This window comes from Curcuma longa, chromosome 2 (genome assembly GCF_044706935.1).
Source record: "Curcuma longa cultivar G26 ecotype Majalengka, Jawa Barat chromosome 2, ITB_CL_G26_1.1, whole genome shotgun sequence".
Taxonomy (NCBI): Eukaryota; Viridiplantae; Streptophyta; class Magnoliopsida; order Zingiberales; family Zingiberaceae; genus Curcuma; species Curcuma longa.
In genome coordinates, this window is record NC_133862.1 from 14,977,419 (window position 1) to 15,004,685 (window position 27,267).

The 27,267-nt window shown below is 36.5% G+C and overlaps 1 protein-coding gene across 2 annotated transcripts; it reads right to left on the minus strand.

Annotated features, from left to right (window-relative positions):
• Positions 1-819: 819 nt before the first annotated feature.
• On the minus strand, positions 820-17,003 carry LOC141822243 (uncharacterized). Of its 2 annotated transcripts, none has more exons than XM_074709686.1 (16): positions 16,769-17,003; positions 16,483-16,616; positions 14,455-14,512; positions 14,149-14,364; positions 13,740-14,012; positions 9,901-10,035; positions 9,696-9,821; positions 8,479-8,523; positions 7,298-7,405; positions 7,074-7,216; positions 6,743-6,866; positions 4,796-4,870; positions 2,774-3,151; positions 2,589-2,681; positions 1,911-2,082; positions 820-1,246 (listed from the first exon to the last, which is right to left on the minus strand). In XM_074709686.1, exons 1-16 carry the CDS (start codon positions 16,922-16,924, stop codon positions 1,053-1,055), a joined length of 2,430 nt encoding a protein of 809 aa, XP_074565787.1. In that variant the 5' UTR covers positions 16,925-17,003; the 3' UTR covers positions 820-1,052. The 2 variants fall into 2 exon arrangements, with proteins under 2 accessions (XP_074565787.1, XP_074565786.1); XM_074709685.1 differs by having other exon boundaries at positions 2,589-2,693.
• Between the last annotated feature and the right edge of the window lie 10,264 nt (positions 17,004-27,267).

Sequence of the window (27,267 nt, forward strand, 5' to 3'; positions counted from 1 at the left end):
TTGAAAATTTAATTGGGATGGATGGTCTAAATGTAATTGAAAATAAATGGGTTTATAATATATTGATTATCAAATATTAATTTATTTATACATTAAGATTTTTGAAGAGCAATTTTTTATTAATATAATTAAAAAACATCTTTTTTTAGTAATGAAAGGATTTTAATTTAAAAAAATAAATAATTATTATATAGGATACGTACGAACTGAAATGAAATAAAAATATTAATATTAAAAATGTGACAAGATACAAGATCTTTTTTGTGGTTCATAAGATCTCATGCATGATTTGAAGCAGGGGTAATGAATGCAAGATTTTTTTCTCTGGTGCATTGGTTCAGTGCACTATTTGAAACAGATGCAGTTGGGGTGATTGTTCTATGTCCCCTTGAGGGGAAGGAGATTTAGGAGAGATCAGGTCTTATGGCTACACCTCTCTTCATCGGTTCATCGAGAGCAGCAAGTTTCTCCTTCCTTTGCGAATCGTGAGTTCTCGTAATCCATATTTGATAGTGAAGTTGTTGTTTCTCTTCGAGTTGTTTCCAATGTTGGTCAACCTCCTCCCTACACTTGAGACTGTCAAAGAAGATAATCTTCCTGCTCTAATGAACTTCAGTGCTAAACAGATGGTGTTGTTGCAACTAGGCTTCTTGGTGTTTATGTTGTGAGACAGAAATTTGGTGTTCTTACCGCCGTCTGTGGTAGCTTGGTAGGTGGGTTGGATTTTCTATTTTTTGGAGGGGTGGGCTAGAGCCCAGGAAAGCCCTAACGTAGATCCGTCTCTGGTCACGGTGGTGGCAGCTGTCTGACAACAATATGTAACACAAAATTGGCTATTAAGAAACTTCATGTTAATGGTGCCAAATTTCTCGTTGGTAAAGTACCTAGCACCCAAACAAACTCAAAATGATTTAGAAAAGCATATTAAATAGAAAAGCATATATGTGACAGCAATAAAGTTTTATAGAACAAGGTTACGGACTGGAACATGGATCCTATGCAACTCTCCATACACGTCTTCATATTCGCCCACTTTAGGAGAAAGCTCTGAATTAATCATTGGATTTTGGCTGCTCACTAGCTTGATCAAGCCTTGCTTCCTTTGGAGTCTGTTCAAGGCGCTGTGCTAACGCTCTGGGTACGGCAAAAGTAACACTTCCAGTGAACTCCTTACCACCATGCTTAGCTACAACAAAAGCTGCAGACACATCTTTCTTGTCACTGTTACCTCGTGTCATCTTTGTACCTGCATAATCACATGTTTGAATCGCAGAATAAGTGCAAAAAGATCAACAGACCATGATTTACCAACTAGGCTATCCTTTCAGCATATTAAATTTGCCGTGGAAATTCATCCATCTAGCCAACCCCCAATAGTTGGGATCAGCACAGGTTCATGACGATGGTAATGATTCGTCAAAAGAAATATGACAAATTTATTATATAGGAAAACTAGCATAAGCTGACAAAGAAAAAATAATATGAAAACTTAGTAGATGGGAACACTTGATAACACACTATGTGATGAACAATATAAAATAACTCAAACAGGTTTTCTTTCAGGAAGTAATTCCCTTAAATTGAAATTTCTTGATAAATTTCATTTCACTATGACTTAGCTTATGACTGTTGATTTAAGAAACCCAGATGTCCATCTGATAGCTGATTTCCTATTTAGAATATACAAAAGCATCCTTTAAAGTAAAATCTTGTCATGGCACATAAACTCATTAAACAGCAAGAGATTCATTGTTCATAATACAAGGAAGCAGCATTTGTTCATTGTTTAATATAGCCATTCAATAATTTTTTACGATGGTGCCAGTTATGATGGAGAACCACAGTTTTTGTTTTTCCAATTTGGAAGTGGTCTCTATGTGCAAGAATTACAACAAAAAAAAAAGACTCACCAAATGGAATTTTATGAGTTGTGGATGAATTGCTACTAGCTGAGTCTCTCTTTTGGCTTCTCTTAGGATCTGATCGTGCAATACTTAATTTCTTTCCAAGCAATTTCTGCTTGTTCTTTGCAACGGCTGCTGCAAGATGTTCGTCATCTGAAAAATCAATGTAGGCTAATCCCTGTATCAATTACGAAAACAAATATGAAAATGTGTTTCTAATGAGAAAATAAGAATTGCGAACATAAATGTGCTTATACCTGATGGCTAACTGGATGGTACAGAAAGTATATGATGGAATAAATACTCAATCAAATTTCAGGTAGTGGATCAGAATAATATGGCCAACCAATAGTACAAACATCGTTTTCACAATAATAGCTTTTATTGTCTGGTTAACAACAAACCAGAAATGAAACTCAAATCAAATGGTCCCAATAACCACTGAAACTTAAGCTCCCAATAACCATAGAATTTTCATAGACCATTTTTGACATAATTCAAATTATTCTTTCTTTGGTAAATTTAAGCATAAGACATTTTTTATCGAGTATGCTATTCCATTATAAACACACATGGACCCTATTGATTATATTCCAAACTGGCAGTGTGTATCCAATGTTGTGAATGAAGATAATTTCACAATTGACAGTGTGCACGTAAACAGAGATGAGGTAGAAGCCAAACCCTTGATTTTCTTGTTATTTTATCCTTGAGCAATCGTATAGCAACAACTCCTCCAGAGTCTTTGAAGAATTTGCGCAAATGTTCCTCGTTTGCCTGCAACAAATGCTGCTTATATTTTTCTTTTTTTCTACGAAAAAATTGCAAAGCTAACAGTAAGAACAGAATAAGATAGATCAGTCACTTGCCTCAAAGCTGAGGTTTGAGATAAATGCAGTACACTTATCGTTATACAACTCAGGTTTGGAATCCCTATGTACTGAAGTTCCGACAGATTGCTTGCTGGTTGTATCAAGCAAGTTACTTACTTCACCTTCATCAGTTTCTTTTGCAATGTTAATCTGGTCTGTTGCTTTTGCAGGCACTTTTTCAGATGTTTCTGAAGGTTCAGATGAAAATTTTTTCCGCTTCTCGGGAGGTGGTTTACTTTCAGATACTTTACCTTTTTTCCTCTTTCGTGAGGTATCAACTGCATTAGGATTGTCTGGCTTGACAAGTGATGCAATGTCACTCTTGGCCTCCTGTTGAGCCTGGAATGCCTTTAGCTCCTTTAAGCGCGGCGCTACCTATCATATTGACATGAGCATAGAGTGTTTGGTACAAATAAAATATTCGAGAAAATAATCAAATAGGACAACAATCATTTATCTTTTCAAGAAGAAAGTTCAACATATTAATAGATAAGATGGAGTTTAGTGCAGATCTGCAGACATGTAACATGCCCACTTGGACAAAGCAGATAAACCACACATTAGGTTAGATGAAAAATGTGGTGAGAAGCAATTCTACTATTCATTTTTTTAACATGAGAGTTGTAGTAAATCTGGTATGAACATAGTCGGAAGCAATAATAATAACTATGTGAAGCAATAATAATAACTATGTGAAGTCACCCTGGCTACAACTTAAATGAACACAGGATAGAAACAACAAAAGAACCAAATAACTGACCACTCTCAGAATAAAGGGAAAAGGTCCTAGGGGCCAAAACTGCAAGTTTCTTCTTCAGATTCCTTTCCAGTGGCAGACATCACAGAATACCCAACCCCACCAGCGTCAACCTATGTTACTCGGACTCCAAAAAGAGTATCCATACTCATGTAGGAAATCAGTCTTAGACAGGTGAATTTTCTAAAAATAAGGACATGGACTTATTGAAATGGTCACAATTAAGGACATGGATACGTGTACAGCATTGATCTAAAAAACTTAAATATTACTATTTGATTGAATATAAGATAAATTAATTATATATTATCTTATACCCAAGGTAACATCTCATTCCCTCGTCAATCAGCATGCAGAACTTGACCGAGATCACAAAACATGGTCCGCCACAGTTCGTGATGGTGATGACTATTGCAAAGGCTTCAGCAAGCAATTTGCAATGAGTACTTGTGCGAGGCTTCCACAAGAAGTCTAATGTGATGCAATAGAGACTTCTGCAAACTGTCTACAAATATGGTCCCTTCTGCGAGCTGTCCATGAATGTTGTCCTTTCAAGTCTGAGAAAACGAAAGAAAAGCTTCTGCATGCTATTTGACTTGACAAAACCTGCAAATAACTGCCAAACCTAGTTGACCACAATCTACAACAATACCTAGTGACCACCATGCAATGAAGTTAGGATTCCATTATGCTACTTTTATCTTCTTTTTTCGTATCTTCAACATTAGTTTGTCAACATTGTCTGCATGGCACTGAAACATCTCATTCCAACCAATGACTGAAACTCAACACCGAACAAGAACAAGATTTCAAACCTTGCTTATAACCAAATTTCATACTTCGTCTTTATCATTTCTCTTTTTCTTCTTCCTCTTCTTCCACATCTTCTTCTTACTGTTATTCTTCTTCCTCTACCTCTTCTCAAGGAAAAGGAAAAGAAAAGGGGAATGGGAAGAAGAAGAATAAGAATAGGAAGCATCAGAAGAAAAAAAGAGGAAGACTTCTTCTCGAAGAAGAGTCTGGCTGCTCAGACTCAAAAGGAGTCCAAGTATCAAAGGGGTCAACTGCATTTTTTTACATGTCTCTCCCGAGAGTGTTTCTAAGTCACTTAAAGTGCATATTGTTTAGCTTAGTTCACAAAAAAAAAAATCCATATGTAGAAGAACCAAATTAGAAAAAGCATGTTTTGTTGCAAACTCTAAGTGAAAGAGACTTTTAAGAAAACCTCAGGACTACAAATAAAAATACTAAGGAAAGCGAACCTTTTTTTGTGCAGTATCATAATCCTCCAAAGTGCCATTTTCCCTTTCAAACCGCAACCAGGAATAGCAAATGTCCTGGATATCAATTTCTTAAGATGAATGTATATTTGAGATAAATCAAAGAAGAATGAAATGCCTACACGTTTTCCAGTGTCATATACATTACTTCAGCCAAGCTACTTGGGATAAATGTCAGAAGTCATTGACAATAAAAAGGTAAATAGAAAGGAAGATTCACTCCACTATCATGTAACAAATACAAGATAGATAAGCCATAATGAAAAAGGCATTTATAACAAAACAAAAACATGCAAAAACAAATCTAAATGAGGAACAAGTCATCAAGTGTGTCACAACAGTATCAAGTCCATACTCCACTAAATACTTTTATTTATCAGAGAACTACAAACTATGATAACCTAGAAACTTGAACAAAATATTGACCATGATTTATTTAATAGCTTTCCTGTCATTAATAACTAAATGTATGGTAATAACATTTCCAAAAGCATCAGAATGGGGCTAAACTAAAAACGACCAATTTTTTGAAGTAAACACCGACTCAAGGCCAGGCAGTAAGGTTATCAAAAAGATAGTATAAAAAAGTAAGTTAAATTTGAGACCCAGCAATGGCATAATTGATTCTTGTTTTATTTTCTCTTCTATGTTTTATGTTCTTATCAAGTTTTTTTTTAAAAAAATGAACAGTTAAGTCAAATTGTTACAGAAGCAATAAAGCATTTATGAATTGATGATATAAGCAAGCTTTAAATATCGTCCTTGCTAGAGTTGCAACCTTCGGTCAGAATAATATGATTTCAATATCATATCATGCCCACACTCAGCATGCTTCAACACCTAATGGAAACCTGTAACCCCATCAATTTACTTTGCTTGCCTTCAAATATAAGCTTAGCAATTAAAAAGTCGGTTGAATTACACCTTAATACTACCAATTGGTTGTCATGCATTAAATGATGGCATTGGTACTTGGAGCACTCTAAATTGTTAAAGTTGATTGGGCAATAACTTGTCCAAAAAGCTCAAGGTTATGAAAGGAATGTATTTATACATTTATATTGTTAGCACTCCCTCTTCATGTGTAGGTGAAACTCCCTTCACCTTCATGTGTGGGCAGCACTCTCTTTTAGTGTAGGTGGGTACTTAATTTAATGACTTAATTGGCTCCGATCTCCCAAAATATGAATTGATTTTTTTACACAAGTGAGATTTGAACCCCTAACCTACCATGTTAAAGTTAAAGTCGATTGGTTAACCACTTGACTCAAAAGCTCAAGAGATTAGAAAAGAGAGCCATCTATATATTTATATTGTTAACACTAGTAAAATAGACATCATAAATTTTCATAAACCAGATTAAATAATGAGTTCCCAGATGTAGGCCATCTATGTTGAATCTTAGAACTAGTTTCCCCACATCCATGAATATATCTCAGTAAACTAGGAATTGAACTTGGAGTAGCACGACTGGAACAAGAACAAGCATATATAGAATATAGATGCATCTTAGTTTCTCTAACTCCAACATTGCTCATATTTATTGTTGTTGGTGCTCTGATCAGTGCTTCCCCTTTCCTTCTCCTTTCTTTCCTCGGTTTCTCTGGTTCTGATGTTACTCCCGTTGGTGCTCCTATTTGTCAACACGCACAGCATGGTGACATTACTCATGCCTAGACAGTATTTATATCAGTCAGTGGCTAGAACAATCATTTTGGACGTATCCATTGGCACTTGATACAATGAATACAACTTAGATACATCAAGGTCCTTGCAAATTTCACAAAATATTGTTAAATACCCAACCCATGTGAATAACTGGATTAAGTTTGGAAAAAGAAACCATACAACACTGCAAATTCAGATATGAGATAAGAAAAAGACTTCTGTTAGTTATTGGTTAAATTTAGTATGTTAGATTATGCTTACCTCTGAACCTGTTCCAGAGAACCTTTTAGTGTAACACCTTCGGTAGATTGATCTTGCCTCATTTATTTGACCCAGTTCAAGTTCCATTGCGATATATGATTGCCAAACTTCCAGCATAGTTCCCCTGGAAAGATACAAGACTAATTAGGAGAAAAGGTACTGATACATTGTAGAAGTACAACATACCAAAATGATGCATTCAACAACTAAAGTCAACAATTCAGCAAGTAGATAAGTTTTCTATAAGAGAGAAATATGCTATCGTCATATTGTTTCAAAAGCATGCAACCAAATCAATCTGGAAGAATTAAATTAATGCTGACAATCAAACCTCTTCTTGAGCAAGTTTTCCCATACCCCACATGCAGCACCAATATCCTTCCCAAGACTAACCTCCAATCTTGCCCAATATGAGTGCAGACACAACAGTTCATCTGTACTCAGACAATCTGGAGATAAGTATTCAGTAGCACGCTGCAGTTAAGGGGGGAAAACAATATCAGACATCTAACTAGGAACTTAACAGGATACAGACATAGAATAGAGGAAGGTGACCTGGAATGTTTCTCTTATTATGGCATAGTCTAGCCCATCCTTCTTAGCTTCAGCCAAAGACATTCGCCGTCTTAAACCATCTACTCGAGTGAGAAATAGATCCAAATACTAAAAGGAAAAAAAGCCCATATTTATTAGCTACTCCATGTTTGCAGATCACACAACAAATTTATACAATCCATGCAGTTTAGGATAAGCCATCTAGAGAAAATAGAAACATTATGGATAACCCATGCAGTTATTTTACTACTAACAACAGTGTTCTTTGTTAAATTAAAAAAACATGAAATAATGATACCAAGTCATCTAAAAAAATAATACAGGGTTGGGAGTACGAAAAGATTCATGTCTGATAAAATAACTGAAATTTTGACATTCAAAGTTGCCTTTTATGAACAAAGTTCTCAGCTCACCCTTATCTTCTATAGTGATAATATAACGCATCTTGCATAGAGGAAAAACATCTGGTACTGGGCCAATAAATTGAGCGATACACCCTAAGTTTTGAGTGGAAATGATATAACTAGGAGTGTAGGATTGATCCTCATAATTATAATTAATGTAAAATATGTCAAAAGAAATTTTGGATAGGGTCATATGCCAAGGGGAAAATTAATATGTGATAGCAAATTAATCCTTAATTCACTACAGTAAGAGTCAACTAGGAATCAGAAATCTTATCCTCCATGAATGTTATCCCTCTATTGAAGTGCATCATCAGTAATATTTAAATAAATTGAATAATTATTATTATATTAAATAATTTCCTTTGATTTCCTCTACACTTTTCACTTTTGACTCTAATCAATCCAACACAACTATACAAACTTGGACGCCATCTATTGGTATGTCACTACCTGCTAGTACCAAACCATCTTTCTTGTAGTCTAGCAAGCACAACAGAGTGGGAACTGGATCATTAAAGTTATGAAGTTAAGATAAAATTCAAAAACACAGAGACATTTGTTAAACCCAAGGCATAATCATGCATCAGAGGAATAACAATAACCCACTTTTCTGTGGCCAACAAATTATATTTTTATTTATCCATGGCCAAGGTGAAACTCAATAGAAATTATACAGCAGATGACTCAATAATAGAAGATAACCTATCACTCCTAACATATATCATTTAATTGTGTAGCACAAAATTAGCTGCATAAGTATTAAGGTTGCACTACCTCTTTGAAACTTGTGAAAGTGCATTGCACTGCTTGTTCAAAGACCTGAAAAAAAGGATGATGAATAAAATAGAAACTGCTTCTAGTCAAAATAGCATAAGATAAATTGTTCAAGATGAGAGTAGTGGAAGTAATGAGCAAATTGTGTACAAAATCAAAATTTAATAGTGTGTAGATTTGTAGTATAATACCATCCCTAAGCAACATAGTTTGCCAACTGATAACATGAATTTTGTATTAGTTATAAGAGGAAATTAGTGTACAAGAATTGCCCATGACATAATGAGAACAGAAGTCTCGTATGAGACAAATCAATAATTTGTTGTATTGAAGCTCAGTTAAACCTTTAGTTCATGAAAACTGTTGGTTCAAATTAGTATGGCTCAAGTTTTGAAGAATGGTTCTGTGCAGGTCAACACAAGTTATACATTTCATTCCACCCAGAACTGGCACACAAAAGAAGCATGAGATTGCGACATGCAGCATTGGCTTCACCGACGCTTCATGACTCCTTCCTGACATGCAGCAAGGTAGGCGACATCCTACAGCCTCATTCTTACTCTTCCTGACAATTTGGTGACAAGAGGCTTCACCACTCCTTGCGCACAGCGAGGAATGCAACATCCACCTTGGCTTCATTCTTCATTTTGTCAACAACAATGAAGTAATTTTGACGGTGCTGAGGCTTTGCGGGCCTTCCCAAGATGGTCTCGTGAGTACCAACAATGGCAAAGTAATTCTGATAGCATCAAGGCTCTGTGACTTCTCCCCAGCGAGCAATGAAGTAAACAACACCCTCCACCGCCTCATTTTCTTCCTTTGCCTCATTCTTCTCCACAATCTAGGGTTCTTACTCAGCACAAACAGCAGTGCCAGCACTTGGCACTGCCAGGGCATTTCATTCTGACAGGGAACTGAAACTCCAACTTGATTTAAATTTTAGTATGATAAGAGTTTAGAGGAAATGATGTTGAATTCCTGCCTCATACATGGCATAGGAAAGTCAGGAAGCAAATATAAAATTGAAGGCCAACCTCAAAATCAATACAACTGCCCACAACAGCAAGAAACCCTATATTTTTTTCACAAGTTATAGAAAGCATAGACAACCCTGGGTATAAAATAAAACCTAGACACTAGGAGTACTATAACCAGGACCAATATTAAACCAATAACATCATACAAACTTTAAAATAACAACAAAAAAAGAAACATACATCGCTTAACTCTTTCTCTGTTGCATGCATACGTTCCAAAGAAAGCAAGTAGCGCCCCCAGAGTTCACCAACCCACGTGCAATTTCTTGTGGCTCTTGAATACACACTTCTCAGAATAGTGGGGACCTAAAATAGAGATACTCTGTGATGCCAGTATGATATTTGGATCATGATATTCATTTAAAATAATCAGTTTGAACAAAACCTTCAAGTTTTGATCCAAATAACTAGTGTATCCTAGCCATAAATCACTAGATACTGGAAACCTGGAGACAGCACGCTCATAAAGGATCTGAATACGAACAGGGTCACCAGACGATTCCTCGAACTTTATGTAATTCTGTTATCAAAAAAGGAAATAAATAAATTACAAAAAAGAAATAAAATGGTACAAATTTCAACCAATTCTCAAATTGAACAAATTATTAATAATTATACACAGAATAGTTACAGTATTTCCAGTCTCATAATAAACATACAAGTTAAAGTGTAAGAAGGATATTACCTCAAAAAAACTACATCATATTACGCTTGCACATATTACTGTTAAGCCCGCATAAATTGTCAGACTTGAGGCATAGCAAGCCAAAGCAAGGTGCTGAAATATACTTTCCATTTTGTTTAAGTTCCCACAAACCAAGATGTAGCAGTTTTTCAGGGAACAAGAACAAAGGGATAACAATAATCTTTTATGGTTATAGTTAATGCAATATGGACTATAACATATAGTCTTAAATCTTGTGTTGGGTATTTAGTCATTGGTATTATGTCAGTGTCGCTGATACTCATACTCACCAATTATCCCTAACTCATGTTGATATGAACTAGAGGAAGAAGAAGAATATATTATCTGCTATAATTATTATGTATTATAAGTTAAATTTATTTAAATATAGATGATATAGTAAGGGATAGAGCACAATGGCATACAAGATTCCATATAGCCGATCCCACCTAGTGGGATAAGCTTGGTGGTTGTTGTTGTATAAGTTAAATTTTAGCTTATATATGATCAAAAAAAAATAGGGCATCCGGTGCACGAAGCTTCCACCATGCGGGGTCCGGGGAAAGGATCCATTTACGCAGCCTTACCTTGCCTTTGGCAAGAGGCTGTTTCCAGGATTTGAACCCGTGACCTCTAGGTCACATGGCATAACCTTACCGTTGCACCAAGGCTCCCCTTTGTTTATGAGTCTGCATGCCCTCAATTAAAAAAAAAATCAAATGTCTGAGACTTGTTTATGGATGGTTAGTAACATAGATCAGTGATTTATCCAATTTCCCATCTGACAATAAGCATGGTGCCAAAGCAGACACTCAATTAGAGTTAGAAATTTTATTGCTCAGTCCCCTGAAGGGAGATCTTTGCTTGATGAAGAGATTCACCCTCTCCACAGTTCATTGATCAAAGTCAATCATCTGAGGCAGGATTTTCTATCCCCTTCCTTTTTATTGGGCAATCGAGATCCATTCTCTCCATAGTGCATTGATCAAAGAGCCAATCATTTGAGGCAGGATTCTATTCCCTTTATTTGGGAAATCTTTGAAAGGAAGAGTAGTAGTAAACTAGTTGATTTGACCAACAAGCCTAAATTTTAAGTATTGTACTCTGTGATTGACATGTGTTGGTAAAATTAAAGTGTAAATGAGCAGAAAATTTTGGTGTCTTCTTGTAATGTCTGGTGTATAGAGTGATGCCGACTAGCATGATCTGCTGTGATAGTGGCATGTTAGAGCTTTCTGTGATTGGTGTCTCAATGTTAATCATAATGTGCAGCAGTATTAATCATTAGTAGGGATTGTATGTGGACATCAATGTCATATGATGTTTAGCATAGATTGCTATAGTGTAATGGTTCATAGTCAAAGAATAGATGTTTATGGGATTTTGTCAACAAGTCAACATTGATAATATCATAGCCGTGTGGAGGTGGTCAACTGGTTGTATTAGATAAGACTAATAAGCTGGATATGAAAACTGGATAGGTAATTTTAAGGTCAATGATTCAAACTGTGTCATTCGTGGAGTGTTTGAGGACATGACATCTGGATAGGTGTCTCAGCTCTCTTCAATCTCCATGCTAAGAAAGTATAATCTTTTTTATTTTAAAATTTTTAAAATTATATAATTTAGTGCAACAAATAGTGGTACACCATTTTAACTATTTTTTATTTACAATTATTATTTTTCTATAAAGTGCAACTTCCTCCTCGACTAGTTGGCATCGACCAAGTAATCTCAACAATTCAATGCCCAGTCCAATTTTCAAAACACTACTTCTAAGCAAGCAATTTCAGTACCAAAGAAGTTAATCTTTCAATTTTGCAATATCGATGCAATCATCGTAAGTGATGATAAAATTATCTAAGTAGACAATGCATTTGCCAGTAAAAAATTGAATGATCTGTAATATTCCTAATGATGTCGTATTGTAAAAGAGTTGAGATGAATTTCTCAAACCAAATTCTTAGAGATTACTTCGGTCAAATCATAGACTTCTTTAGCTTACACATTAGACTTAATCTCTCCTTGAGCAATAAATCCTAGAGGTTGCTCTATGTAGGCTTCCTCCAAAAGATAACCATGAAGATATTTATGTCAAGTTGAAGACAACAGCTAGTGAGAAGAAAAGTCAGTTCAAAATAATGTTGGCCATTAAATAGAATATATGTACTCGACACCATAAATCCAAGTATACCACTTTGCCACCAGGTGGCCTTTAAGGCGATCATTTGATGAATACTTAGCAGAGAAAACTAATATGCAACTCAAACTTGTCTGCAACCCACTGTCAAATTCTCTGGAGGAAAAGAAAATAGCTCTTAAGTGCCATTAGAATTTAAAACTTCCATCTCATCAATCATATCTTGTTGTTGACCCTGAAAGTACCTTCAAAACATTTCTATGTAGTGACTTTTGACAATGATGCATGTTATAAAGCGAGAAAGTGGAAACGAAGTGGAACACTTATGAATATCTTTACAAAAGGCAATGGGGTGCTCAAATCGAAGGGGATCTAGGACAATTACAAGTGACTAGAAAGAAGGAGAATCTTAGGAAGATTCTGGAGTATCTCCATGTCATGATCATGAACCGCCACAAAGGAGGTGTCTCATGTGGCAAGTTAGCAATAGGAGAAACAAGTGGTGGGTCAAAAGAGGGGTTGAAGATTTAATAATGGGCTTGGAAGGACAATGGAGTAGGAAGAGGGAAAACTTCCGCACATCGTCAGATAGAGATAGAGATAGAGATGGTGTATGAGAACAGAAAGATGTGAACTCAAAAAAGATAATATCAGCAAAGAGATAAAGGCACAGCGTGCCTCAGTAGAGTAACAATGATCATTAACAATAAAGTAGATTTAAGTTAAAAAATAATTTATGGAAAAATTGAATAAAATGATACCAAGATGCAGAACATGCTGCAACAACCTCCATCAACCATCAATCTTTATATTGACAAACTATCCAAATAGTAACAATTGTCAGCTTCTTGCTGTTTTTGAACATTGATAATGTGAAAGGAAGAGAAAACACCTAAAGATAAAAATCAGTTGCCACGTGTTGAATCAGATGTACATGACTAGAAGAGAAAAATGCTTATCCAAGATTGGTACAGTTTAGTTACTCCTAGCGCTAGAAAATTGGGTGCCATAAACAAAAGATTAACCAATCGACTATGATACATAAAAATTTTCTGCAATTATAATAGTAGGTCGGTAACAGTTGTAGATACTGAAAAATAAGCCAAAGTTTGAAGCAACAAATGGCCAGGTCAGATTTCAAGAATTAAATGGGTATACATCCATGAAACTAATCCCAACTTGCAGTGCATTTCAATTATTCCTTTGCATCAAAAAACATTTGCACAACAGAAAATCATTTGATAAATTCTCCTATGAATAAACAGTCAGAATTTCCATTTGCAGAGTCAGATGACCAAATGCAAAAAGAAGCCAGATTTAAGCAATGAAATACCAAAAAACTGAACATAACAAGGAAAACAAATAAAGAAAAAAGCACTGAGATGATAAAATTGTTTACCAAGAACTGTTGAAGTCTTTCTGTGTCAGATGCATCAGTTTTCATGATTTCCTCTTCATATTGCTTACGAAAATTATAAAGCTCAGTGGCCTTCCTATAAGCCGAGACAACATGCTGAGGAACACCATCAAAATCTGAGTTCGCATCATTATCATGGCCCTGTTCAGCCTCCCAAAGCTTGTAATCCCTAAGTGTTGCCCTTAGATCAACCAAAGGTAGAGATAGTTGTCGATGGTATAGTTTGCGAACAATGTCATTTTGTTTTTCTTTCTCCTGAAACAACAGAGAAAAAAGAGCTCAAGCAAAAATAATAATAATAAAATGAAATAAAGAGATAGCATGCCAACTATTTTTAAGTAAACAGCTGAGCTATGCAAAGGAATGTAGGCCTTTCTATTTTAATGTTAACCTCATTTTGACTGTCATTTATTGTCAGACAAAGAGCTTGCTCAAATTCTCTGTATGCCTCCCATATTTTATTTCCTTCAGTTACATGCAACCCAGCAGCAGCGACAGCACGCTCAAGTAACTTTCTCATCTTTGAAATACCGTCCGGTGAACATTGTGATATAGAAGCATCATATTCTTGAACAAAATTGATGTAATCACACCAAAGAGATACAGACTGCAATGACAGATAGTCAAAGTTCAAAAAGTAGATGGTGATAAAAAAATTTAACAAATTTTAGATGCCTTGCAATCAAGTCGAACTTACCAAATATTCTTGCACTGCACGTTCATAAAACTTTTGAACTTCAGTGAAAGCTTCAACACTACAATTTAAATTAAAAGAAATGAGGATTTAATGCAATCTACATCGCTCTATTAAATAATAAATTAAATAAGACCAGGTACCCTCATTCTAATTAATTAAGCCTTAAAAAGAATTTCACTAATCTTTTAAGCATTGGTTACATCATAAAGTATGTGATGAGTTACTTTCCATTCTACACTTGAACAAGTCCAATCATTGTCAAGTAAGAAGGGAGAAAACATAATTGCAACCATTGTTTAAAATTTCGTTCCATGCCGCGCGAAATGAGCAAAATTTATCATTCTGCCCACCATCCAACACCGGCACCGTGGAGGGAACCTCCATGGGTCACGGCGGTGACTCACTCACTACGACCTACGTGGGTCGCGTCCCAACCAGGATGCGGAGGCCGCCATGACCTCCACGGGTCACGGCGAGGCTGCCATGACGTCCTCGGGTCACGGCGAGGCCCCGCGACATCTGAGTGTCACAACGAGGCCATCACAACCTCCATGGGGACATGGGGAGGCACGTGTGGTGCTGGCATGGCAAACAGAAACTTAACTTAGGAAAATTAATAAAACTTGTGTTAATTTCAATTAACTCCCAGCAATAAATAGATAATCTAAACAGGCTTAATCAAACCCTAATAAAATTACTCATTAATTTTATATACATATATATATTATAAAAATATATAATAAAATTTTTATTTATTTATCAATCTCATTTTTTTCCCTTTTTTATTTTGTTAAAAATTATTTTATTTTTTAATTTTTTTAAATATTTAGATTAAATTTTTATTTTTAATTAATGATTTTAAACCATGCTTGTAACTAACATGCGACAAATTGTAATTAAACAAACAAAATGGCCAAAATGCTCAACAAGGTGGGACAGATACTAATTCCAAAAAACTAACTGAAGCACCAGTATATACAATTCATGCAACAATAATGCATAAAAGTATGCTTACATTAGTATAAACTCTAAATCTAGTGTGTACTTAATAGTTATTATTTTGCATCGAGACAATTAGTTGACAGTAGATGAGTCCACCAAAATTCTATTCCAATAATGTTGTGTACAGATATTAGCATCTTAAGGAAACTTTAATGAATTCAATATTCATGATGCCCGTGATACATCTCTAACAAGTTATCAAAAGCCTTGATTAATGAATTTGTGAACTTTCTTTTTGTAATAAAAAAAGTTTAACATGACTAGCAACATTATAATATTGCTTCAGATCTTGTAATGTTCGTACAGATAATTCATAGGACAGAGAGAACAGAAGGTTTATTCATTTGCAACACAAATACAGGAATTCCTAACTGAAGAACCTATGAACACCTTCAGTAAGTATTACTATGATATCCTCAGCATTTGAGAATTTGGATAGCCTGTACCATTATACAGTGTGAGAATATTTGAAAATTGCAATTTTCATTACTTTTCAAAGTAGTGGAGTTATTACATAACACGAAAGAAAGTGCAAGGAGAAAAGACACAATATACTCTACATGACATGAATTGGATTTGGAAAAAGTTATTGGAAATCTATGACCAGATGACTTCAAAGGAAATCAAAATAATACAAAAACATGAAAATACCTCAGGGAAGTAACTAAGAGTTGGCTCTCAGACCTCCAGACTCCATGTCTCTTGAACTCAAGAAACAATGATGAATAAGATTGCAAATAGTCTAAACAATACTGCTAATGATGTTGCTAACTATTGTTCATATTACAAAACCAAAAGTAAGTGTCTCACGATAGCTTCCTGTAGATGGATAAGTGATTGAATTTCTCACTTCGATTATATTTAACAATCAGACATCAAATGAAATTTGTGCAGGTTGGGAGCATCATTTGGGTGCAGAATAAGTGATGCATGTACAGTTCAACCATCCCTCGTGCTGAAGGGGAGGAGGAAAACGCACTTCACTATGAGAAACCCTAAATTCAAGTGACGAGCAAGAGCGCCTACCTCGAGCACAAGGAAATTTCGTCTTTAATCCACTCCTGCCACATCTCCGGGCTTAAAGGGAACCGCTGGTTCATTGATTCCCTCGCCTGCCGCAGCTTCTCGAGACGCCCATACTTCCGCAAACATTGAATATACTGCACGAGAGAAGGAGAGCAGACAATCAAGCGAAGGTGGTGTTAGCGGAAAAGAGAACGAACAGAATCCAGAAGTAAAAGCTGGTCCCAGGAGCTGAATAAATGAATCGAAATCATCAGGGTTGGCTGGTAATGTGAAAGAGAGGGGTTACCTGGACGTAGGTGCCGTACTCGAAGGGATTCTCGGCGAGAGATTTCTCTAGGGTTTCGATCTGGAGATCTTCGGCGGCTTCGTCATCGTCGGAGGAGGAAGAGGAGAGGGGAGAGCTAGGGTTCCCGTTCTCCGGCTCCTCAAGGGATTTCTCCATCCCAGCGTATAACCAACCGTAGTGGCTATGACAAAGGCCGCTTCTCTTTCGACACTCTCAGTCTCAGTTTTACCGCTGCGAATTTAGAGTAAAGAAAATAGATTGAACTTGATTTGTTTGTCTTCGTTTCAATATATGCCCCTAAGTTTGCTCCTTTTTTGAAATTTCCCACAAAGTTTAATTATTATCAAAATTCCCTCTTTAATTTCCAAGCAGACCATCCACGCAACATCTCTCCATAGACAATGAAATTGGGTCACAGCCCCCTTAGACCACCAAGATCTTGTTAATTATATCGGCGAGTGAACAGAGAGAGTCATGGTGGCAATCAGATGCAAAAAAAATTTGACACTGAAGTGGAATGTTAAATAGGACGACGATAATGTGTAGGTTGGATGACATGGAGGCCGTTGAGATGGAGGTTGTCCAATGAAAGTAGAAGATGACAACTCACGCGCATTAGAAGAAGTGTCATTAGAGTTGTTTGGCAAAGTTTTTCCGATGCTGTAGTCAAAGTAAAGAGAATGCAAATACACTAAAAAGTGTGAGATTGTAAACCTACTTTTGATAAATATACCTAGGTATTTATAGGTGGAGATAGATGGGAAACCATATCTAATGATAGCTTTTATCTATCATAGAGAACTCTTAGGGTGTAGCGTAGTTGGTTTACAAGAAGCAAACTTATTCCCTTGGGCACAAGTTCAATTCGCTGGGATGATAGGCGCAAAATGTTCTTCCTCTTGGGAGCTTGCTATGTACTTGGTTTTACATGTCTATATCTTACACTGGGATCAGTGATACTAGACGACTTTAAATGAATGAAATCATTTTTTTGCTCCCTTTTATCTATCAAAGGGTTTGCAATGACTTGGCATGGGAGGTTATTTTCTATATATGATTGCTAGTGTCATAAGCAAACGGAATGAAAGGTCATGCTTAGGTTTGATCCATAGTAGTCTCGAGAACCAACAAAGAGCTCGGGAAACTTAGAGAGAAAAGCTTGATAGAGGAGAACTTGAGGAGTTTCGAGATCTTGGAGAGCCTCATAGACTTAAAAGGGGAACTCGAGGAGTTCTAAATAGTCAAAGAAGAACTTAGGAGCAGCTGACCTAAAATCACATGAACATGACTTCTTGATCTAAAGCAAATTCCATATAAAAGGTATCACGATGTACCTCTGTGTGAATTAAGTTTCATCTTAGTTGTTAATGAAACTTAGAGGGAAACTTTCACATTATTTAAACTTTAGGAGTATTTCAAAAGGAGAAAAAAATATCAAGGTATTTAATATTTATTTTATTTTGACTTAAAAAAAGAATAAACAATTTTAAAACATCCATCTAATTTAATTTCTAGCAAATAAATTACTATTTAGTTATTTTTTATAGTGGTTACTATCATCATCAAGTCATATAAGTAGTAATTATTTCAAATAGGATGGATTTTATATGCTATAAATGTTAATTACACAAGACTATAATATTAGTAATATATAGACCAATTATATCCCTTTTATAAAACTTCAACTCGTCAAGGAGAGTTCCCTTTAGTTTCTTTCTCTAATTTCAATACTAACCAACTCAACATCTTCAATTATAAAATAAAATGATTGTTTTTAAACATATTCATATCAATTTTATTATTTGTTATATTTTGTGATTTTTAGAGCTACACCAAAATAATTTTATTTACTTAATTCTTTTCTATTAATCTCACACGTGTTGGCAATTTATGGTTCTTCCTTTACTGATTAATTTTAATCAGTACAACAATATGATGTTTAACAATGAATTTAGTTATAAGATTTTAGACTAATGATTTACTTTGGACATATATTTTATTACAATAATATTAATTATTTCAAGTCCATGAGATTCTTTTATAAAGATCAAGTTATATGTTCAAAAGGGATTACAGTGCAATTATGTGATTAAAGATCAGCATAGGACCAATGAAATTATATTATTTTAATCTCTTTCAAGTGTCTTATACAAGGATAAATTATAGTATTTAGGTAAGGGTATATTAACTAGAGAGCTACATCATAAGATTAATTAGTGCTTAATAATATTTTTGAGTTAAGTCCCATTGTACTTTGTAAGTGTATAAGAATACTTGTGGTTGATGTAAGGATCTTTAGATCATTTTTTGGACTTGAACAAAAATCAATACTACTTGTTTATTCTTTATTGTGTCTCAAGGTAGTAGGATTATGTACGTGTCAATAGGGTAAACTAGAAGAGACAACCTAAGTATAAACCTTCTATCATGAGGTATGATGACCTAACCTTTTGGTCAGGGCAAATTTGATGGTGGCCCTTCTGTTCAAAGGTAGGGTCACCTTTTAGTAGATCAACTTAGATATGTTTGGGTATAAAAAAACTTTTGTCTGACTGTGGAAAATTTTAAATTTTTTGGATGTATGAGCTTTACCCTATTAATATTCAAGAGATAAATAAATTTTTTCATTTTTTATCTGAATAAATTTAGAGTACATGTTATACACATTTAGAGACTAGCTCCCAAAATATTTATTTTTATTAAGATTTAAATCTTAATTCTTTTATTTGTTTTCTTACACATTTTACCACTATATGATATCCTTCTATTTGATAGCAGAATGACATTGTCTTTTGATAGATCAATTTTTATAAAAAAAATTATAAATCAAATTTTATATTTTGAAAGTTAGACAACCAACTTAGCCTTTGGCTATATTGACTTCGGTAGTTAAACTTATTAGGATCGGTTCAATGCATTGATCGTATTTATAGGTTTCACAAACATATGTAGCAGAAGAAAATATAATAATTACATATAATTATTACAATACTCCAACATATGCATATAGAATACAATATGTATAAATCATAATTGAAAATTAAATTTTACAGAATAATAATTATTCTAATTATACCTGACAGATAATGTTGAGCGGAAATAAGATTGACATCAATCGAGTGACTTTGTCAAAACTCAGCCTCTACTCGTGATCCATGTCAAACTCTCGTCTAGACGACTTTCCAAAACCACAAGTTACATCACCGTCTTCGGTATTAGCCAGCGATCAGCAATGATCGATACGAGAGAAAATCCTAATATTAGAAATACGGAACAACACTTGTCGCGATTAATTTTCGAGGCTTTCTAACTATCGTCGACAATCGTATTTCCGACATAGTTTTTGATAGTCAACCTTTGATCATCGGATTGAGGCAAATAGCCGGAACCTTTCTAGCGAAGACAAAACAATCTCCGGAAACTTCACAAGCTTCCGGTGTTGAACTCAGGCAGCCAACCCAGTAACCAACCGCTAGCAACTAGCGAGATGCCTTCTCTAGTGACTGGATATTGTTTTCAGTAGCAGCGAGTACTCCGGTGAATGGAGAGCACGGTCAACTGCAAGCTTCACCACCGGTAGTGGCTCTCATTCGCGGACAACATCCTTTGATGGCTTCACAAGCCTCCGGCGGCTGTTTAGGCTCTTGGCTGTGCATGGGAGAAACCAATGTGTCGGTGTCCAACGCCAACCGGTGCTTGGGAAGGATCTGGTTTCAAAAGTCACTCAGGATCTTTCTGTACAGGAGAAACAGAAAGAAGCCAAGATTGGGAAGGGAAGAAGAAAGGCGACGACAACCGGGATCTCCTCCTTCCAGTGGTCGGCGGGTTTGCTACTGCAGGGAGAAAGCGCCAACGCTTGCAATATCTTCACTCGACCGAAGCCCTAAAGAGGTGGTGGTTCAGGCTCTCCTTTCATGCGATCGACCACTAATTGGCCATCGAGAGAATTTGGAAATCGCCATGGGAGAGGAATAGAGGGCAAGGAAGAAGAAGAACGTCATGACCTTAGAAATTGCAATTCGAGATTTCCATACGTCCACGCGAAGGAGGCGATGATGCGAGGGTTTCGATCTTCTCACGGTTGGTAATGCAAAGAAGTTGATCAAGAAATTGCGATTGGGAAGGAGAAGGGCGGCGTCGCAAAATCCCATTCACATGGGAAGAAGGCTACCCATAAAGGAGGAGGCAGCGTTCGACTTTAATCGCAAGAAACCAGAGAAGGAAAATCCCGGTTGGCTTACGGCGCACACGGGAAGAAGCCAATCTGTTGGGTTAGGTTTTGGGATTGTAGCGAAGCAGGTTGAACTGATTAATGTAGCAAATTAGGGTTTACTATAGCAATCGTGAATTTGATGTTTGAATGGTTGTGATTAATCCTAACCATTAGGATTTAACCTTAATCGTTCATTCCTATTCCAATATTATATCTCATATAATATTTTATTGGACTTGGATTCAATTCAAAACTTACTAAGTATCCAAAACTCGTATGTCGATTAACTTGAGTTTGGTTTAAAATCAAACCAAGTTAGTCTAACTTGATTTAAAATCAAATCATTTGGTTCAATAACCAAAACACCTCCAATCAGAACCAAACCAATTTGGTTCATTTCATCTTCATAAGACGAAAGTTCATCATTTTTGACCTTTTGTCCAGTTCAATCAAATTTTATTTCTCTTGTTCTAAAAATTCAATTCTCAAACTCATTTTAAGTCCTTTAGAAAAATTTATAGTGTGTATGACCCAATAGATTTCTGGCTATGTTAGCCGTCCATAATTAATCATTTATTATGGAACGATCATGAGTGATGCCTAGTAGTACATCATAATCCTCAATTGATCGAAAAATCAATGATTGATTCCAAAATCATTTCTAAACCCTTTAGCAACTACAATGAGATGTGCCTTGTTCTTTCACCATCTTATACCTGTTTAGTTCAGGACATGGTCTATATGTGTCAGTCCCCACTAGGCTGACTATGTCACACTTAGCCCAAGTTTACTTTCTTGTCCTATGGATTCAGGTTACTTATATGTGTGTCCAAGAGTACCATATTTTTGACAAGCAACGCTTTGACCAAAACTTTTAGTAACAATCTTAACAAGCGACCGTAGGATATACATCTCTTTTTTCAAAGAAGCGATGAATTCTCTGTGGGTTATTCAAATACCTTCAGACACTTCAACTTACACCTAATCATCCTGGATTCACACTTCCTTAAAGATGTTTGCTTAAGATGTCAAAGTATAAGCCTTCATGATCAATATGACTTAAATACCATAAGTCAAAGGAAACTCACACTTAAGCTGCACTAAAATCTTCATTGATATATTTCTATATGCATAGAAGTATATGAAGTTTCATGGCAAATTACTTCAATGAATTAGTTACCTTTAACTAATATCCATATTTAACTCTCAACATCCAATGTCTCCAGCTAGTGAGAACAACTGTTTGGTAAACTAAGGAGTTTAAAACGTGCTAGTTTTAATAGAATTTATAACGTCCGTGTTCATCAATTCATCGACTAGGGATAACTTCAATACATTTATAATTGCACATATAGAGATTCTCACTAGTTATGATTTAAATTGCACATATAGAGATTCTCACTAGTTATGATTTAATTACAAATTTTTTCATACTATGAATTGTATTGCGGATATTCAGTAAATGAGTTTAAGATCCAATCAAATATACAGAAAATGTACACTCAAATAATGAATCATTATTTATCCAATAAATAGTATTACCATAAAGTGATTACCTTAGAATACTTCTCAAATATAATAAAAATAACCTATATCCTTCATAGGGCAACCTAAGATTATATAAGGTTGAATTCCAATGCAAACAAATGAATGCATTAGAGCGACCTAGCAATGCACAAGTCTAACCTAGCTTATACTACAAAGTACTTTAAATGAGGCTTAAACCACCATATAAAATTTATTTTGGTTATTATTTGGCATATAAGGGCCTTATTTTCCATACTCTATGTTCTTATAGTGCTTGTTAGATCTTGATGGAGGTGAGTACCTTGTCCGTTGCGGAATCTCGTAGGATCGGGAAGAAGTCTACAAGAGTCTTCTTCGTGGTTTCTCGCTCCAAACGCCCTCGGGATCCGATGGTGATTTCCCGTGAGAGAAGTCTCGTACCGAGAGAGGGAGAGAAGGGGAGTCTTGCGCAATTCCTTTCCAAGAGAGGAAACTTGGCTTGCACAATTGAATGAATGGGGATGATATCTCCATACCTTTTATAGCAACTCAAAGGTTGCATTTGGCAACCTTTCCCCTTCGGCAACTTTTCCAAGAGTTGCCTTTGGCAACCTTTGGAAAGGTTGTGCCCATTGTGGGCAACAACCGGTGACAACCGGTAACATCTCCCACTTGCCCACAGAGGGCACAATAAAATGTCAATTGCTCACTGAAGAGCAATTCATCTCTCGATACTTGCTTCTCAATCTATCATACGACGAATGGAGTGAGCGACCTTACGAGAGTCGGCACAACAAATGAGCAGTGATCTATTAAGTTATCACCAAAACTAACAAATCACAATACTCTAAAGGAATCCCGTGGTACCCTAGATATCTTCAATATTCACCAGTTTTGACATCCCGGATCTCTTAAAACTAGCGATGTCAAAACCCGAACGTTTTGTGCTCATGACTTTATCGCCACTAAGTCGACATAGTCCCTCGAGGTATGAGCCATAAAACACGGTGCAATACTTAGATGTCTTTCTTGAGTTCTCATGTCAATTCAATTAGTCTTAACCGCTTTCCTAGTCATGTCCCGCTGGACTGTATCAGCCATAGCCCTAAGGTGCATGCTAAAGTAGCGACATCAAGCTTCCTTTTCATGACATAGATCTCAAGTCCTAAGGGTACAGATGGATCAACAAATTATGATCCAAGAGCTCACACAATGATGAAATAGAGATCTCATTCATCATTCTCTTCAATGGTCGTTTTACACACATGTGGTATGATCACATGCTATGGTGTTCTTCCATCATTATGGGCGTATCACATACAACATAATAAAAACACCATACGGTTCTTAGTCTAGCCACTCCCACTGCGGCTAACCCGAGTCTTACGACGTCTTATCATAAAACTCGCAACCGGCTTAATGAAGGCTTCACGGATTTGATTCTCATATCCTATGATTGATCCAGAGGGATCTCATCTTAATTCAGTTTAAGGCGACAAATAATAAAAAGAAAATATCTTGCTCGCTCTCATAGCGCCATAGATATAAATTTATCTCGCTCGCTCTCATAGCGCCATAAAAAATTGTCTCATCTTGCTCGCTTTCTTAGCGCCAAGGCGAATGACCCGTGTGAGGGGGTCCATTCAGAGCCTAGTGATACTTTTTCTTGATGTGTAAAGTATTCCATCCATAGACACACATAAGGAAGGAAAACATAATTACTTAATTGTCAATAAATATTGTGCACATTACAATTTACACAATCCCATATTTCTAATATGGGTTACAAATGCCTCCCTCGGGATTTGTTTAGTTAGTGGATCGGCCAACATATGACCTGTTGAAATGTGTCGAAGAACCACTAACTCCTTTGCAACTAAATCCCGAATGTAGTGATAACGAATGTCAATGTGTTTGGTTCGTCCATGGTATTTAGGATCCTTAGCATAGGCCAAGGCCGATGTGCTATCAACATACAACACCACCGCCTCCTTTGACAATTGTGTCATGGCCAATCGTTGTATGAAACTCTGCAACCAAACAGCCTCTTGACATGCAGCAGAACAAGCCACATATTCTGATTCCATGGTGGATAAAGCAATGCACGTTTGTTTCTTGCTACTCCAAGAAATAGCCCCTCCACCTAACATAAACACATAGCCTGAGGTGGATTTGCGTTCATCTTTATCACCAGCCCAATCAGCATCGCTGTAACCTCTCAATCTTAAGTCACCTCCTTTGTAACATAAGACAAGGTCTGAAGTACCACGGAGATATCGAAAAATCCTCTTAACTGCTTTCCAGTGAACGAGACCGGGATTACTTTGATAACGACTAACAAGACCCACCGCAAAGCTAATGTCTGGCCGTGTACATAACATGGCATACATTAGGCTTCCAATCGCAGCAGCATATGGCACTTTAGACATTTCATTCTTTTCCTTATCAGTTTGTGGACATTGATTGATACTTAAAACACAACTCTTATCAACTGGAGTATCGATGGGTTTGGAATAATGCATCCGAAATCGCTCAAGAATCTTATTTATATAAGTCTCCTGTGACAAACACAGAAGTTTATTCGAGCGATCTCTAGTGATTTTTATTCCCAGCACATAATTTGCTTCACCCATGTCTTTTATCTGAAAGATAGAAGACAACCATTTTCGAGTGGCTTCGATAGATTCCATGTCGTTTCCAGCCAATAAAATGTCATCAACATATAATGACAAAATAAGAATATTTTTCGCCATACGTTTAACATACACACAGTGGTCTTCTTCAATCATCTCAAAACCAAATGAGATAATAGATTTATGAAATCTAAAATACCACTGTCTAGACGATTGTTTGAGGCCATAAATGGAACGTTTGAGACGACAAACTTTGCGCTCTTGTCCCTTTGCCTCAAAACCTTCTGGTTGAACCATATAAATTTCTTCGTCTAGTTCTCCATTGAGAAATGTTGTTTTAACGTCCATCTGAAAAAGTTCTAAGTCTAAATGTGCAACAATGGCTAGAATAAGGCGAATCGATGTGAATCTCACCACTGGGGAGAATGTCTCATCGAAATCTATACCCTCCTTTTGAGTATATCCTTTCGCTACAAGTCGTGCTTTATATTTGTCGATTGATCCATCCGCCTTGCGTTTGACTTTGAAAATCCATTTACTTCCAATAGCCTTACGCCCTGGAGGGAGGTCGACAAGTTCCCAAACCTGATTCTTACTCATAGAGTCCATCTCATCTTGCATTGCTTCCTTCCACTCTTTACTAGCAGATGAAGTTAATACTTCTTTAACAGAAGTAGGCTCATCATCAGCAAGCTGGCACACAAGGGCTTCCTCTTCAATCTCAAATCGACGACGAGGTATGTGTCCACGTTTGCTACGGCGTATCTGATCGTCTTGTTCTTCTATAGGTGTGCTCCCACTGGGCACAACGCTCCCACTATCATGATCATCTCTACTATCTCTGGCGGCTTCCTGGTTAGGAACTAATCCCCTCCCTTCGCTGGAAGATGGTAGAATATCATGAGGGTCATCCAACTCATGGAGATCAAGACTCTTTCCAGTGTCGCCGATACTAGGAAATTCTGTTTCTAAGAAAACAACATCTCGGGCATCTCTTTCTGTCATTCCTCCATTCGGATGTTGTCCATACATGACATAACCCTTAGAGCCTTCAGGATATCTTATAAAGATAAACTTTCTAGCTTTAGGACCAAGTTTTCCAAACTTGTGAGAAGTGTCATGGACATATCCCGCTGAACCCCATGGGCGTAGATTATCTAAATTTGGTTTTTCACCACGCCATAACTCATAAGGGGTGGAAGGAACTGACTGTGAAGGTACGCGGTTAAGGATATAGGCCGCAGTCATTATAGCATCTCCCCAAAAAGATATTGGAAGGTTAGCATGCGCCATCATCGACCTAACCATATCTAACAGTGTTCTATTCCGTCTCTCAGCAACACCATTTTGTTGCGGTGTATATGGAATAGTTAGTTGCCTGCGTATTCCTTTTTCTTCACATAAAGTTCGGAACTCATCCGAAAGATATTCACGTCCTCGATCTGTTCGAAGAATTTTTATGGTTTTGCCTAATTGATTCTCAACCTCGGCCAAGAAGTGTTTGAAGCAATCTAACGCTTCATAGCGGTGAGCGATCAAATAGACATATCCATATCGTGAATAATCATCTATAAATGTGAGGAAATAGGAAGCCCCTTGACGGGTCTTCACACTCATGGGTCCGCAAATGTCGGAGTGGATCAATTGTAAGAGTTCAGTGGCTCTCTTAGCCTTTCCGAAAGGCTTGCGACATGCCTTACCGGCTAAACACGATTCGCAGACAGGAAGATTGACTTTAGCGAGTGAGCCAAGCAAGCCTTCTCGAGCTAACCTTGTCATTCTATCTTGTCCGATGTGTCCTAGCCGAGCATGCCAAATTTTTGAATCAAGGTTATTATCAGTATTCACCACATAAGACACAGGAAAATTATGATAATCCAAATCTAATTTAAACAAACCATCCATGAATAAAGCATGACCATATATAACATTATTCAAATAAATGTCAACTTGGTTGCTAGTAAAAGAAAAAGAGAAGTCTAATGCTAATAATGATGAGACTGATAGTAGATTATGCTGAACTCTAGGCGCATAGAGTACGTCATGGAGAGTCAAGACTCGTCCAGTTTTTAATTTGAGTTGATACACACCAACTCCAAGGACTTCCTCGCTGGAACCATTTCCCATGTATACTCTTTGCGATCCCG

Excerpts from the sequence above, each read along its gene's own strand:
- LOC141822243 (XM_074709685.1), bottom strand. The coding sequence starts at position 16,924 with ATGGAGAAATCCCTTGAGGAGCCGGAGAACGGGAACCCTAGCTCTCCC. Across the intron at positions 16,617-16,768 it reads AGTACGGCACCTACGTCCAG|TATATTCAATGTTTGCGGAA; the intron begins GTAACCCCTCTC and ends TCTCTCGTGCAG. Across the intron at positions 7,217-7,297 it reads TAATAAGAGAAACATTCCAG|CGTGCTACTGAATACTTATC; the intron begins GTCACCTTCCTC and ends CCTTAACTGCAG.